Source organism: Strix uralensis, chromosome 3 (assembly GCF_047716275.1).
Source record: "Strix uralensis isolate ZFMK-TIS-50842 chromosome 3, bStrUra1, whole genome shotgun sequence".
NCBI classification, from domain to species: Eukaryota; Metazoa; Chordata; class Aves; order Strigiformes; family Strigidae; genus Strix; species Strix uralensis.
This window is the reverse complement of record NC_133974.1, coordinates 84,067,962-84,083,722: the sequence shown is the minus strand read 5'-3', so window position 1 is coordinate 84,083,722 and position 15,761 is coordinate 84,067,962. Positions and strand designations below refer to the sequence as shown.

The 15,761-nt window shown below is 40.5% G+C and overlaps 1 protein-coding gene across 2 annotated transcripts in view; it reads left to right on the top strand.

Moving 5' to 3' along the window:
- PCNX2 (pecanex 2) overlaps positions 1-15,761 on the top strand; it is a 161,367-nt gene that overhangs the window by 141,186 nt on the left and 4,420 nt on the right. For both annotated transcript variants that reach the window (XM_074863133.1, XM_074863134.1), the window contains 5 exons: positions 1,239-1,342; positions 8,763-8,907; positions 10,108-10,338; positions 10,689-10,963; positions 11,985-12,169. In XM_074863133.1, the coding sequence (XP_074719234.1) occupies positions 1,239-1,342; positions 8,763-8,907; positions 10,108-10,338; positions 10,689-10,963; positions 11,985-12,169 (940 nt within the window). The remainder of the gene's footprint in view (positions 1-1,238; positions 1,343-8,762; positions 8,908-10,107; positions 10,339-10,688; positions 10,964-11,984; positions 12,170-15,761) is intronic.

The following is a 15,761-nucleotide window of genomic DNA, read 5'->3' as shown; positions in this document are numbered from 1 at the left end:
TCTCTAACCCTGAATACCATTTCACTAGTTCCTCTGCATATCATTATATTGATACTGTTTTCACTGAATGTCCTCTGAGCCTTCCCCACCATCTCCTCCTACTGAGAATATTTCATCTCCTTTCTTTCCCATCTCCATGTCTCAGCTCCCAAGTTCTGACACACGAAGAGTTGCACAGATAGGGAGAGCCACTCTTAAATGATGCTTTTTCACTTGTTATGTGGCTGAGACCTTCAAATAGAATAACAGATTTAGGGATGCCCAATAGACTTGAAACTTCTCAGTTAGACTTAAAAGGACAAACAAATGCCTGCACTAATGTGCACACACACACATGCATATTTATATTTTTTTACACCTTTTTCTTTTACCTCTGTTTTTGTGATTCACTGACTATATAGAGGTAAAATTCATGTAGATGAGATGTATAAAAAGCTTTACTGTACACATAGCCCTGAAAATCAATGTATTTTATAGAAGGATTATTCTCCATTATAATTGGCTTCAGTTTGAGAGTCAAAGAAAGCTCTAAGAAATCACTCATTGCATGGACTGTAATAATAGTCTGTACCCTCCTAAAGGTGCACATTTATGAGGGGTTGTTTCAGTTTTTTCATCCTGCTTGATAGCAAAGTTTTCTTTGCAAAAATTTCAGTAAAGAAACTCTCCTGAGCTAGTAAATGTAAATTAAATGTTTTGACTGCTTGTTAAAATGTGAGGTCAGTGTCATCAGTGGCATACAATTTAGATATATATTGTTATTCACTAAAAGTTTGTTCCTCCAAACTTTTCCAAATAGATTGTTCTTTTGGAGTCTGTGGTGGTGTTTCGTAGGCACTGTGTCCCACGAAAAGGGGCTTGTCTGCCTCCAGTTGCAGTCTCTCTCAGCAGTAAGGAATCTGCTCTGTTTTAGAATGTCAGATCTGGGGAAAAAAAAAACAAAACCAACAAACCGAACAAAAAAACCCCCACCACTGACAAAGCTCCCCTCCCTTGGCTTCTTGCTATCCGAGATTGAAATGTTCTGGTTCTAGCCAGTGGGCAAATTAAGCTTGCATTTTGCAGAAAGCCTCTGATGGCAATGATCTTCCTTCTTGTTCTGTTTAATTGCAAAGAATGTTTTTGTGTGGAGGTCCAGCTACATGCAAATTTTATGAATATTACTGTTTATAGTATTGCAGTGCTTTTAAAGATGGTATTTGCATTTAGAATAACATGCTATTTTTAAAACTTTGTAGCACCTCGACAGCGATGAGGATTCTCCTCTAGTGACACTTTCCTTTGCCTTGTGTATACTGGGTCGAAGAGCTTTGGGAACTGCAGCTCACAATATGGCCATCAGGTAATTTTTAGGAATCCCTTTTCCTCATCTTAAAGCAAAGACCCATTTGTATTTTTTCACTTAATGTGGAATTTCAACAGAAGTTTAGATCAAGATGAAGAGCCTCTTTCCTCCATAAAATAATTTGTTTTCTGCCATTCCTGGACATCTTTTACTTTGGTAGTTGGCTAAATGACTAATACCAGTCTTTATTTCATAGGGCAAAGCAAATTTTGCATTGAAATAATGGGTACTGATTGCTTGTGTTCATTCACGCCTGGCCTGGCTACTGAAATGCTGGCTTCCTCCAGAAGAGGAAGAAACTGCTAAGTCATCCAACATCTAGTTAGCTAAATAATAGTCAATCCATAAGGGTCCTGGATTCCTCAGGGCTGTATTCTTGTTCATTGTGCCACTTCATTCTGGTGACTGAGGAAGGGAGAACCTTGCACCTCTTGAGACCACAGCTTTGTCTGTTCTCAGTCTACCTTATTCATTCATTCAGAACACTTCTTCTAGAAAGTCTGGTTAATTAAAATACGCTTGGTTAAGATTGCTTCTGAATGTGCTCTTCATCTTAGGTTTTCATTAGGGATTCTTCCATTTTCACTAGGAATTTTGAGTTGTTTGACTACTACAAAGTACCGTTTACACTGTTACATAGATAAGGCATTTTATTAATAAAATAATCTTTATTTCAGTAAAGTCTAACTTCTCACCTAATTTTAGATTTTTATTAAATGTATTTGAACTCCCTGTGTTCACAGGCGTTTAGTAACAGTAGAGAAGTTTGAGTAAATACAGTTTCTAAGTGACCTTGCTGTATTGGCACAAAACTGTGAGCAAAGCTAGCTAGCCCTCTATCAACATGCTCCTTAGAGAGGATTTGTCTTACTAACAAGCAAGCAAAGACAGCGTGTGTGATTTTGAATGCATTTTGTGTTATAAGATAAAACAGTCCTTTTAAATATTCATTCTAGCTTTGTTATCTGTTGAGATGTTTGTAACGTTTGGTTTTATGTCTTCCTCTTTCAATCAGTCGTGCAAAATGTTTGTGGCCCACACAGCTTATTTCTTGGTGTGCGGCTTCCTTCTGCTTTCTAAAGTGGCTTTCATCATCTCTTTTTTACTAGTCTTTGCACATTCCCTTCCTGTAGTAGTTTTCTTCTGAGTTGTTTCTTTCATTTCTATGCACTCAAATTAGTGTGATGTTTAGTAAGTCATTGATATTTCTAAAATTGCCCTATTTTTTTCATGATCCAAATTTTAATGTTTGGGGACATGATAGAAAAGTTGATGTGCATTTATGATTTTTTTTTTTGAGAAAAGATTAAAGAGATTTTGATCTGGGCCTGCAATAGATACGTCACAGCGATATTAGAAATGCATCTAAAAATATCACAAGAGCTTCCTAAAACTGTCATCATGTTGCACGTACTTTCCACCAGATCTTAAAATCTTGATTACAGTGTTTTGGCACTAGTACAAATACAGCAACAGTGTCACCTATTTGTACTGGCTTACATAGTTAGTAGCTAATGTAAAGAGATAATATTATCACAGACTTTCTAAAGCTTAACATGGAAAGTATGAATATTGAGGATAATTATTTACAGAGTCTTCTGTAAAGATTTTAATAATAATTGAAGGAGTCAGCTATACCATGTTTTTTTAAAATCTGGAAAATTACCAATCAACCAAGTTAGATCATCTCTTTTGGTGAGTGGACACTCCATACTTAAAAATACTTTTCTTGGGGAGGTCTCCAGAAAAGCAAAAAATGCAGCACTCATTTGCAGTGCACAGCTCTATTCCTGTTTTTCTGAATCTATTCTATATAATCCTATATCTTTAATTACATCCTGGGTTTCTTTTTATTAAGCAAGTGCTCCAGGGCAGTATTCAATCACTATATTTTTAAAATGTGTTTTGTGACATAAAAGGGATTAAGTGGAAGCTTCTGTCAGTATCTTTTTCAGTGCTACTTCACAAAAGGTTTCCCTAGAAAAGTTTCACTGTGGAAAAACTGTGTCACTTACCCACCTGGTTAAATTACCTTTAATACATTTCAACTGTCAGAAAGATTTGGGGCAAAAAAAAAAGAATCTGAGTAGCACAATTCAGGTTATAAATTGCTACAGCTACAAAACATGACTTTAGCTTGGTGAAATATGTTTATTCTTGTCTTAAAGAATTTATATATTTATTATAATTGTCAAAAATAATTTAGTAGAAATTATTAACTAAGGAGCAAGGTGGGCATGCCACCTCCTGACATCAAGACGTTTATCAGCAAAAATGCCCTAAATACATTCACTTCAGCACAGAGGGCATTTCTTACCATACTTACTGTGTTTACTGCTTCACACAGACCTTCACAACTTACCTAAACACAAAGAAGCCACCAGTCAGTGAGACTCCGATAGGAATACAATTATATGGCATGTCAGGGGGAAGGAGACTTTGTCCAACATGTGCAACACTGCTGAGGCCAGAAGGAGATGTTCCCCAGGATTAACTTCAGGCACTGAAGGCAGGTCTCCTTCCCCTCCCTCTGTGTTTGATGGAGATACAGCAGCTCTTATGGAGGGTGGTTTAGAGCATTATTGCTTGTTCCTTGCCCCCAGCTCTCAGGCTGATGCAGGTCTGCGTTCAGTTACATGGGGGAGAAGTACTTAAGATCCTCAGAAGCTGGAAGAATTGTTCCTTAGGTGATGCTTCACAGTCCTTTTCCTTGAAAAGGTGTCAGGATATTTTTGGGACCTCTTGGAGCCTACTGGTGCTGAAGACGGTTTTAGTTTTCTGCAGAGATGGTGTCAGAACAGGCAGTCCCACAGCCGTCTGTGTGCATGAGGGGGATGTACCACGTGCACGGCTGTTGGGAGCTGGCTCACTTGGTAAGAGATCAGGGCTCCTAACACATGCTCTGTCACACTCAACTGCATCTTGTGTACAACATTCCTACAGGTTTTGTGATGACTTTGAGATGTAGTGGCCAGATAGGCATTGTAGTCTTCTCCTCACGCTTATTTCTATTAATAGTTTCATATATGTCCAACGTGAGCAAACTAGCCAAGAATCTGTGCTCTGTGGTCCATGTTTTGTTCTCTGGGGTAACTGTGCAGGTGGTAGGAAACTTCCTCTGGACTAAGTCTAGCCCTTGCTGTGTCATGAGCAGTGACACTCATCCAACTGCTGCACAGAAATAGTAATGCAAAGGTAATGTTACACTGAGGTGTGCACTACAGAACTGAGATTCAAGTTTATGTTGTGTATGTAAACTATCAATTTGCACTCATGTACACATGATTTTGACTAATCTATTAATCAGTAAATGTCACTGTGTAAACCAAGATTTTAAATGCTCTTATATAATGTATGTAAATAATTATTCAGTGTACCTGTTCATGTAAATGTCAGTAGAAACCCAACATTAACACTAGATTACACAATAAATGCATTCATTAAGAAGGCAGAACATTGCTATGCAAATCAAATTGCTCTTTTAAACTGTCATTAGGAGGCATCCTGCACAAAATGCAGTTTGAAGAACGACGTGACATTACCATTCATTTATTCAAATACGAGTGATATGTTTAGATGTGCATTTGTAAAGAATTACTTAATAATCCTAGTCAACCACTAGACCTACTAATACATAAATGTTTAGTATACATTTCAAATTTGGAAAAATATAAAAATCTCGATATTAATAAAGCATCTCTCATCAGATATTAAGATCAGATCTTAATAAAGCATCTCTCATCAGACCTACTAATACATAAATGTTTAGTATATGTTTCAAATCTGGAAAAATATAAAAATCTCTTAATAAAGCATCTCTCATCAGATACTTCCAATGCTAGCAAGCCTGGATGCTCGGGTCCCCTCAGCTCCCTCTGGGTGCTATCACTCGGCGTGGACAGAGGGTCACGCCAAGGAAGGGCTCTGCCTGGAGGAACCACTGATCATGCTGAAGCCCAGGGAAGCAGCTGGCCCCACTTGCCCCTTCCCTCCTGGGCACCACATTGCAGTGCCCAGCATCTGAGGGGAAAGAGGTGGAGGGCGTGGGACATGGCGCCACAATGCTGCCGGTGATGCTGCATGGCTGGTGGCAGTTCCAGCAGACAGTGCAGCCTTGTGTCTGCCAGAGCTGAGCAGGGGAGGAAAGTTTGACTCTTAGCTCACAACCACTGTCATCTAAAGTTTCACATTTAGAAGGACTAGTATTGAAGGTATTTCATTCGGGTGAGCTACGATATCCAGGTCATTACCAGCTCACAGACATGCATGTTTCTTTATTCCTTAAATAAATCTACAGTTAACATTGGGAAAGGTCTATAAACTGCAGACAGAGGATGGGCTTTGTTGCGCAAAATACACACAGATATATTCACCTGCTCATTAGTCTTCATCCATACTGTCTTCAGGCTTTCATCAAATGCTTTTAGTTTCATCTGTTGGAGCAACGTAAGGAGTGCTGGAGGAGGGAGTATTTGCTCTGGCTCTGTTGCCCTCCCTCTGGTATTTGTGGTGCTACTTAATCCCCTCTATTCTGCACATTTGAGGGGCCGATGGTTCACACACACCTACTAGTCTTGTTCTAAAATAGCTCACAGTTGTGACAGCAGCTTTTCGGGTTCTTAGCTCAGAGGGTTAGAAATGTTGCCAGAAATAGTACTTATGTCTCTTCCTGATTAATGTCATTTCTTTGGCATGTGAATTTACCTTAACTAGTTTTTAAAATATTTTGAAACGAGCCTGTAACTACAACAGATTACTAATTGAGGTATGTTAAAACTGGGCCAAGAAAGCAGCAACAACCTCGAGTCAGGCCTGAGATCAAAGCTGTTGGCTTTATAGCTTCCTTATAATCTTATTAGACTTTCAGGAGAGAGCATAACAATGGGAAGAAAAACAACTGTATCTTATGTGGATTAAGGGCTGCCTGTTACAGAAGTGATGGCTTGAGGTACTGTCACGTTATAGGCAGAATGTACCCAGAAGCCTCATTACGATTGGCAGGAGAATAAAAGATGTCCACGGTTTTGTGAATACAGCAATCTCATCCAGACCTCTCTGGTGGAAAATACAATATATAAAATAATTGACTCTCAGCCTCTCACAACTACTGCCACCACTGCTTTGTTCCTTGTAGCAGTCATATTTATTCTTAAAAATGCTGGTTACAGAACTTATTATGCAGAGGGATGAGAAATGGATGAGTCTTCCCTAACTAAACACAGTGAGAGCTGTACGTGCTTCCCTCTGTTCCCACTGCTGATGCTCAGCTGCAGTTTGCATAGCTGTCCTAGTCCTGGTCTTGCTTTCAGCAGATGCTGCTGTTCACAGCAGCCTCTTTAGCATGTGCCGATGCTTATAAGACACTTTGCTGTGAATGCAAACTCTTCGTCTACTCTGGTGTTCAGATTTGGCTCTGAGAGCCTCTAATAATGTAAAAACCAATTCTCTCTCCTGCCTACTCCTCCCTTCATCCCAGTCAACTTTTTGGAGCAAATACAGGGGGTGTTTAGTGGGGAAAACTGTACTACAGATCATCATTAGGTGCAGAGTTCAGGGTAGTTTTTTCAGTTTCATCCTGTGACAAATATTTAGATACAGAAGTGTTTTTTCCAGGCAAGGATTCAGCTGTGTGTGCTGGATGTTGTCTAGTGGGTGGGTGAGTGAAAGGACCCTTCCTGATTTCTAGCCTTTTCAAAGGAGATGATAGTCACATATTTCACCACACAGGCTGCACCCACCATTTTTTTTCCCCCTAACTGGTTGGTTTGTTCTAGGGTTTTCCTAGCTATGAAGCAGGATTTGGGTATGTTATCATTTTCTAAACTGTGGAGATGATTGATTGAAAGTCAGTGGGGATGACAAGGACTCACCCCTTGAAGACACATAATAACTCCCATTGAAATCAGCACCTGAATGTTTTGAAGATCTGAGTAAGTGTCTGTCTCACATAGGCATGTTTTAATATGTAACTTAGTACTAATAAATGCAAATCAGTTAAGAACTCACAAGAGCCTCCCCATACTCTTCATGTTCCCAGCAGCAACACCAGCCCTGCCTTCCTGACTGGCCTTGGTCCCACTGATTAGTTGAGTTGTCTTACATGGTGCTTTCGTGGAGAAAATCGGTATCCAGCTGTTTTTCTGGTAACAACATATATATCTTCCCATTTTAATTTTCTAAAACGTGCTACTCACCAAGGGCAAAATTAGAATGCATTTGAGCTGAAGATAGGCCAAGCAGTCTCCCAATCTCTCTTCTCCCTCTCTTGGAGAAAAAATTTAAAAGATCTTTTCCTTTTCCTAAAATAATTAAGAAAGCTCAATTATGTGGAAAGATTATGCGTTCTCTAGAGAAAGCCTGGGCGGTAATGAAAACTGCTAACATCTTAATGCAGCTTCTCCTCAGAGCTTTTACAATCTAAAAAATCAGCTGTTGTGAGTAAAATCTTGGTAGGTAGATGAAACCATGTCCTGTGGGTTTGCAAGAGGTGCCTGTTTTTAACAGATGGTTCTGTTTTCCTCAATTTCGAGATCACTTCTTCAGAGCAGCATTAGGACAGCAGTCCTGCTACATGAAGAGTTATACAAGTGGCTGTGGTGTCGTGGGAAGCTCGTGATTCGGGGTGCAGATTGGAGCTGAAAGCTGGTTGCTTCCCTTCACAAAGCCCTCGTGCAACCATTTTCTAACAGCTACTCGATTTTGTACCTTTTACCTCTTGTTTAAATTCACATCCAGGCAAACCATCATCCAAGCTCAGGCAGAACTGGTTACATCTAGTTTCTTATATTAGAAAAGCAAAACCCAGTGCACGTTTGCTTTAGGGCTCATTGTTTCAGGATGAAATGCCTGTTGTTTGATTCATGCTCTCACCCAGTTTGCCAAGCAGTTCCTGAAACTTAGTATTCTTCTTAGTACATCTGGTTTAATGTTCATGTCTGGGTTTGAGTTTCATGACAAAAGTTTCAGATTTGCTGAAAATATTATTTACAGCTGTTTTTTTTTTTTTTCTTTTTTACCTTGCAAGGAAAACTGCTAAGAGTAACAGGGCCAATCAATAAACTTTCAAGTGAGGGGGCAGGTTCTGTTGCCTGCACAGGGATTGCAGAGCAGCTGGCACTCTTTGACCTGGTGTCTTTGGCACAGCCACAGGGAAGCAGCACCCTGAGGCACCCTGTGACCCAGCCACCCATCCTTAGGACATCCTTCATTCCAGGTGCCACGCTCATTTTGTGGAAACCACCTACCCCGTGGAATGTTTTTTAATTAGAAATGTGCGATGTGACCCCTGCTTTATACCCGGCACTGCAGGAGCTTACCCTGTGCTGCAGGAACACCAGTTACTGCACCACTCAGCAAGTGGCCAGTGGCTGGTGAGCTGTGAATGGCTCTGGGAGTGACCGCTGCCTTTCTCTTACAGCTTGGACTCTTTTCTTTATGGGCTCCATGCACTGTTCAAAGGAGACTTTCGGATAGCGGCAAAAGATGAGTGGGTCTTTGCAGACATGGATCTATTGCATAAGGTTGTTGCCCCAGCAATCCGAATGTCTCTGAAGCTACACCAGGTAGGGTCTGTTTTTAATTTTTAACTTTTACTACTGTATCTGTTTTCTTGGGGAAACACAGGAAACCTTAGAAACTGTCCAGAGGAAAAGAAATGAGAGGGAACTGGAGTACTTGTTGCCTTATTCTGAGAAACTTCCTTAACGAACATGGAAAAGCTTGGCATTTATTTAATTTGTGTTCACTTGATCTTTTCTGTACACCCTCACTGCCAATTTGAAGAGTGTGACCCTGCATTTTTCATCAAAACAAAACTGACCGTCATGTTTTACTTGAGTGGATACTATAAAGATGGTTTCTAGATAGGAAAGAAATACATTGATTAGACTAATCTCATTGCTAATTTATCAATGCTTTCGTGACGGGCAATACACATGTAATGCTTCCGTATGTTAAATGACAGAGCTGAGAGGAGAGTGGTTTGAAGGGTTAGTATCACCCTGTGACACTTTGTTTGTTTATGTTAGGCTGTTTCTGACCCTGTTCTGTTTTCAGTTGTAAAAATCTGGCACATCTCCATTGAAGTTGCTCCAATTTCTTCAGGTCAACCCCTGTATAGCTTGGAGTTGACTTCGTTCTTGCTCTGGCACATTACGATTTAGTATCATACACTTTTATCATGCATGATATTTATAATTGTGCTGAATATAACTGAAGTGGAACTTCAGTTCACAGAATACTGTGAATTAATATCCGAGAATTTGACAAAATAGTTCTATGAATGTTATCACTGGTCGTATTGATGCATGTCAGCTAAAGTAGTAACACAATATTGTGATATCTGCTGATGGATTCCCAGTCTGTGCTTTTGTTGGTGGTTTTCCATGAATAAAAATAAGGATTTCCACAAGAACTGTGGAATGCCCCAGGTGATTCCAGTCTCCCTCTGGCTTACCCAAAAGCTCTGCCTCTTGTGGTTTCCCACTTAATAAAAAGAAAGTGGATAAGCTGGCATGCTCTGAGTGTCTTTGTCCAGTGGAGATATGACATCAGAACAAGTTACAATAAAATAAAAATTGTACCTTTCTATATTACTGTTAAAGTAGTTGTTCTACCTCCCCAAAAACACACTGTATCAAATGGCAAGTCACTTGGGGGGTCAGCTGGCAAGTGTTCAAAAACCAGGATTTTGTTTACTGTTAATAGTTTTTGTGTTTTCACAAATATACCTGACCTTTTTGATACTCTTCTTGTACTACCAGGACCAGTTCACCTGCCCAGATGAGTATGAAGACCCGGCAGTTTTGTATGAAGCAATCCAAGCTTTTGAAGAAAAGGTTGTGATTTGTCACGAAGGGGACCCAGCCTGGCGCAGCGCTGTACTCTCCAACAGGGAGGAGCTGCTAACCCTGAGACACGTGGTGGATGAAGGAGCAGATGAATATAAAGTTATCATGCTCCACAAAAGCTACTTGAGCTTCAAGGTTATCAAGGTACATACACCATTTTTCTAATATTGCAGTAATTTAGGGATGTGGCAACTAATATTATTTCTGAGTAATCTGGCCAAAAGGAGAGGTTGATAGTAGTTATTGGAGTAGAGACTGGAGGCTAAAAGGAACTCTCTTCAGTTGACTTCCATTTTGTACCCATTTGTTTGTGTATCTGAAATAACATTCCATGCTTTACCAGGGAGTAGCTGCACAAGTTCATAAAACCTGTTGGTGCAAAGACACGAGGTGTTTGCACACACAGCTACTGCTGTTCTACCTAGACCGTGTAGTTCTGCATCTTAAGTAGCAAACGTTTTCACGTGATCCACGTGTTTTTAACCTACTTGTAGGTCAACAAGGAGTGCGTCAGAGGGCTTTGGGCTGGGCAGCAGCAGGAACTGATTTTCTTACGCAATCGTAACCCGGAGAGAGGAAGCATCCAGAACAATAAACAGGTCTTGCGGAACTTAATTAATTCTTCATGTGATCAGCCACTGGGATATCCAATGTACGTTTCCCCTTTAACCACCTCGTACCTTGGGACACACAGCCAACTGAGGAACATTTGGGGGGGACCTGTCAGTTTGGACAACATTAAAAAGTGGTTCAGATCCAAATGGTTAAGGTAGGTGTTATATTTTGGCTATGCAGATAGAGACCCCGCAGTCTCGTTTCCACTGTATTTTCTGTTAAAAGAGAGTAATTCCATACTGTTATCTATGAGTAAAAAATTAATTGCAAATAACTCAGAATATAATAAAATAGCCATACAGATATAGCAGAAAGCAAATTCATTAACTCATTCATGGCTTTTAAGCAAAGCTTTGTACATGTTCAGCAAGATTCATTATCAGATCACTTAACACTACAGACATTTCCCTTATTCCACGGAATTTTACTGTTCATGCCTTGCAAATGAGGGTATCTTTTTGTAACTCAGTGACATGTCAGAACATGAGTAAACGTGCTGGTGGGTTATGAGCCAAAGCTTTGGCAGCATACAGGATCATCCGCAAGTCATTGTTCTTGACCAAAACACATCTAAAAATGTACTTACTATCCACCAAAACTGCATGACCTCCCCTAGGTATGCATGATCAGTATCTGACACATTCCATCTCTCATTTCTACATTTACTTTTCATACAGCAATAACTCGCTCTTGTCTCATTTCCTCCACCTGCCCTATTGCCACTGTGGCTGAGGAGATGCAGGGCACCATGGAGAGACTATGGGAGCCAGCTTGCATGCTCAGGCCTACGCAAAAATTCCCAGATTAAATCTAGTGGCTTAATATGCTAGTTCCCCACCATGCAGCTCATTCCCTCTGAGCCCCCTCCAGCCCATTCCTCTGCTTTGCTGCTTGGTTACCTCATGCAAAAGTTGATCTTCATTAGATAGAATCCTAAGGTCTTGCAAGGCTCCAAAGCCACTTAACACAGACACGGAAAGATTTGGTTCGTGTCATATACAGTATTGTTCCAAGTAAGCTTGCCACATCATCATCTTTGTTATCTCATAAAATGTCAAAAGACCTGCAGTGGGGTATGAGAGAGTACAACTACATATCTTAAGGGCACCTAACATTGGTGGCACAAATTTTCATACGTAATAAATGGCTGACCATGTGTGTGTTCCCGCAAACAGAATGCGGAAGGACTGCCATGCAGCTCACCACGAGAGAGGTAACGTTGAAGACGTGGATAGTGGAGGGGGGTCTTCGTCTAGCAGCAATTCCACAGGCAATTCAAGCCAGAGCAGTAGCTCGCAGCCCACCAGAGATGGAACTCCTCAGTTGCAAGCTTCATCTCAAGAGGCCCACCAGCGTGCAGGTATTTGCACAATTTACTTGGCTTTTTCTGTAGTCTTCTGAGGGGCCACATAGGTAGATGCTTTTGGGTGTGCTCATACCCAGTCAAAAACTAATTTTAGAAGGAGAGAGCTTTGTCTTTCCTAGTGACCAAGAACATGTAGGACATGGCTTCCTGATATTCTTCCAGGTATTTACTAGGAAGGGGTAAGATAAATGTGATTCACCAAAGGTTCCACTGTCAAACTCCTTTATGTGTAACCTTTGGACTAGGAGGTGCCACTAACAATGCCAGAATGAGAAATGCAGATGGGAGGGAGTCTACATGTGCGATGCAGGGAGCCCGTACCACAGTGAACCTGTCTTTATTGTTGGCTGGGAACAGCAGAAGTGAACATATGCAAAAATCTTAATAATCTTGGAAGGACCACGGCAATTTACTTGAGGAATTGGTTTGGCTGTTCATCAACACATGTGGAGAACAAACAAATAGGAAATAATTTCTGAAGTCTATACAGCAGTTATCAGGAGAAAATTAAATGTTGTCAATCATTCTATCAACTAACAGCTGAGCCCTTCTCATACTAAATTATGGGTTCATAAGTACTTCAGATATATTGACAAGGTAGAACTACAGGCCTTCACACTGGAAATATATGTTAAGTTTAGCAGTGGGACACTGTGAGACCTATCATTGTGGGATCAGTAATGTAAAGCCAATTAACTCAACCTTTCAACAAGTTGTGGTATTACTGTATAAATTAAAGCAGAGAACTAGAGGGGTATGACACTTGTTTGTTTCCTGTTAGATCATTTTGACCTATCATTAAAGATAATGGACAGGACTGGAGAAAATCTTGCCCTGAATATAAATCATGTTGTAAGAATAAAATAACTGCTGCTTTTAATTGAGTCTAGCATTAAAGGAATCCCCATGTGCATACTCATAACTTGACACTGCAGTAATCAGAATAGCAAACTTAATTGTAAAATAATGATCCTGAGCACGCCATAAAAGAATGAAAGTTAATTGTGAGTTGTTTAAAAGAACGTATTGGTTGCCCAGAAAACCACAATCAAGACAGAAGGTCCCACTTAGTTAAGAAAAGCAACCTGGCTTTGAGGTAAAATGAAGAAACGCACAACAAATGCAAGGAAGTGGAAAATAGCAAATACAAATCAGCATCCAGTCCTGAGAGACTATTGATAAGAGAAAGAGAATGAAACAGAGAAGTTTCTGGCTAGCACCATTAGGGACAAAAAGATGAAAGTGAGTTTGTGGCCATCTATTTTTAAAGAGTATTAGAAGCAAAAAAAATCCTAACAGTGGTCTCGATCTGTCACTACATAGAAAGGCAGAGTTGCCAATAATGTAGGAATGAGAAAGAAATGTCTGGTTTGTATTGGGAAAACTGCAGATGATCTATTTCTATGATCAGATCATGAAGTAGTTCCTTCCATCCTAACAGCTAGAAAGAACATGAAAGAATGGCTATCAAAGCTATATGCTTAATTGAGTAAATCCATATGACTCTCATTGAAGAGGTTTTTAAGAGAGCTGGTTAAAAAGCAAGCTCTGTTTGATCTTCAGTAAGTATTGGGACACTATGGCAATACCAGAGGGCTGGGAAAGGACTTATGCTATGCCTGTTGTTAAAAAAGCAGAATGAAAGGGGTGACCTGAGAAATGTGTGTCTGTCAGTCTGACTTTGGTTCAGGACACTGTTGGCCTACCATGCACAGTCCTAGTGCCCTAATTTAAGAAGGACATTTTTAATTTGGAAGGAGTTCAAAGAAGAGCCAAAAAGTGATCAAAGATCTAGGAAATGCATCCTGTAGTGAAAGATTAAGAGCTTTCAAACAATTTATATAGCAAAAGAGGCTTTGATCACAGTCTGTAAGTACTTACCTGGGCAACAAGAAGTGACCAAAGACAGTTGATTTGAGTAGACTTGGATATAACAAAGCTAAACAAATTCAGATTTGAAATCAAGTGCACATTTTTAACAGTGAGAGTAAATAAAGTGAAACAAGTGACTAAGCGTTAAGATGGATTCTCCGTGACTGGAGATATTGGATGCGTTTCTTAAAAATAATCATAGTAATTAGTAATACCATACAGGAATTAATTCCAGGAAGTTCTTTGGCTCATGCTATAGAGCACAGCAGATGATGATCACAGCAATCCCTTCTAGACTCATAATCTATGAATTAAGTGCATTTAATGTTTTCATATTTCATATTTCATTTGCAGAATGGTGCCACTGAGTCTGCAAAATGCAATGAAAGCCCTATATAAAAGTGTGACCAAAATCGGGAGCAGTGGAAACATGTGGGGTTCTCCCCTAAAGTGTCCTTATTTCATAATGCAGTTTATAGAACAGCCATTGTTTCCTAAGTGTTTTCAGGGACAGAGTTATTTATGTGTAGACGCGGGTGGTCTCCTGTCCAATGCTCTAACCACTGCATTTGGGATGAATATAGAATACTTTTGGACAGGGGTCAGCTTGGCAGTTTAAATCACAAACAGATGTTTGGCCACGTTAGCCCCTGCACAAACTAACACACCACAGCCCCTCTGTTCTTAATTCCAGTTCTTTCTTTTTATTTAAAAAGGGTAACACATTAAAATAACCATCAGATGTGAAAACCAAAGTACTTAAACAAAACCCCAGAGTTTGAAGAACCTGAATCCCTGTGGAGGCCAGACATGGGCACGGCTGCCAGTGCGGCAGCCAGGCCTGACCCCGTCACAGTGCGTGCCCTCCCCGTTCATCGCGCCCGAAGCGCAGAGGACAGCGGCACCGTGGCACACAGGAGCCGCGTGCGCCCATCCCACTGCTCGCAAGCAGAGACCTCAGGGCTCTCATTACAGAGATTGCTGCTTTGTGTGCCATCTTAGGAAAATTAGTTTTTTATTGTTTGGAGTATAAAAGTAGAACTAAAGATACGTTGTAAGTTAGTGGGGTGTGAAAGTGTCCAGCGCTTGCCAAACCAACCAGGTTTTAGTCCAGCTCAAGTGCTCCAGTTAGGTTGTGGCCCAGCTCTGCCTGCCACCTGTGCCAAGTTACCTAAATTCTCTTTGCTTCAGCATCTGAAAAATGGGGCTGATGATACCAGCCTCTGGAAAGCTGGTCTGTGGATGTAAAACAGCATGTTTCAGCTGTATAATACAAACAAGTTTGGACATGAAATTCTGCATTACTGGAACCCTCATGAATTCAGCAAGCAATCATGTTTCTAGAAGACAGCATGAGATTTATATTCCTTTATGCTTGCAAGATTTCAGTATCTGGAGGAGTTTCAGTGCTTCGCCCCCCTCCATAGTTTGGGTATTGGGAAAAACCAAAGCAAAAAAAAAATTACCAACCACCTGGAAATGCTTGCCAGAAAAAATTGTTTCTGCATTGATAGCTCTCAACAGATTTTCTGGCATCAACTCTGTACCCTACAGCTATAGCTAGGAAACCAAAATGCCAGCTTGTGTTACTGTTTGGAGTTTCCTGGAAAGCAAAAAAGCCAAGCAGGCACTCATGTGACGGGGTATTTGCTGCGTAAGCCTGGGTTAGAGCCTGTCTGCAGATACAGTGAACTCTTTCAGGGCCTGTGGTGCC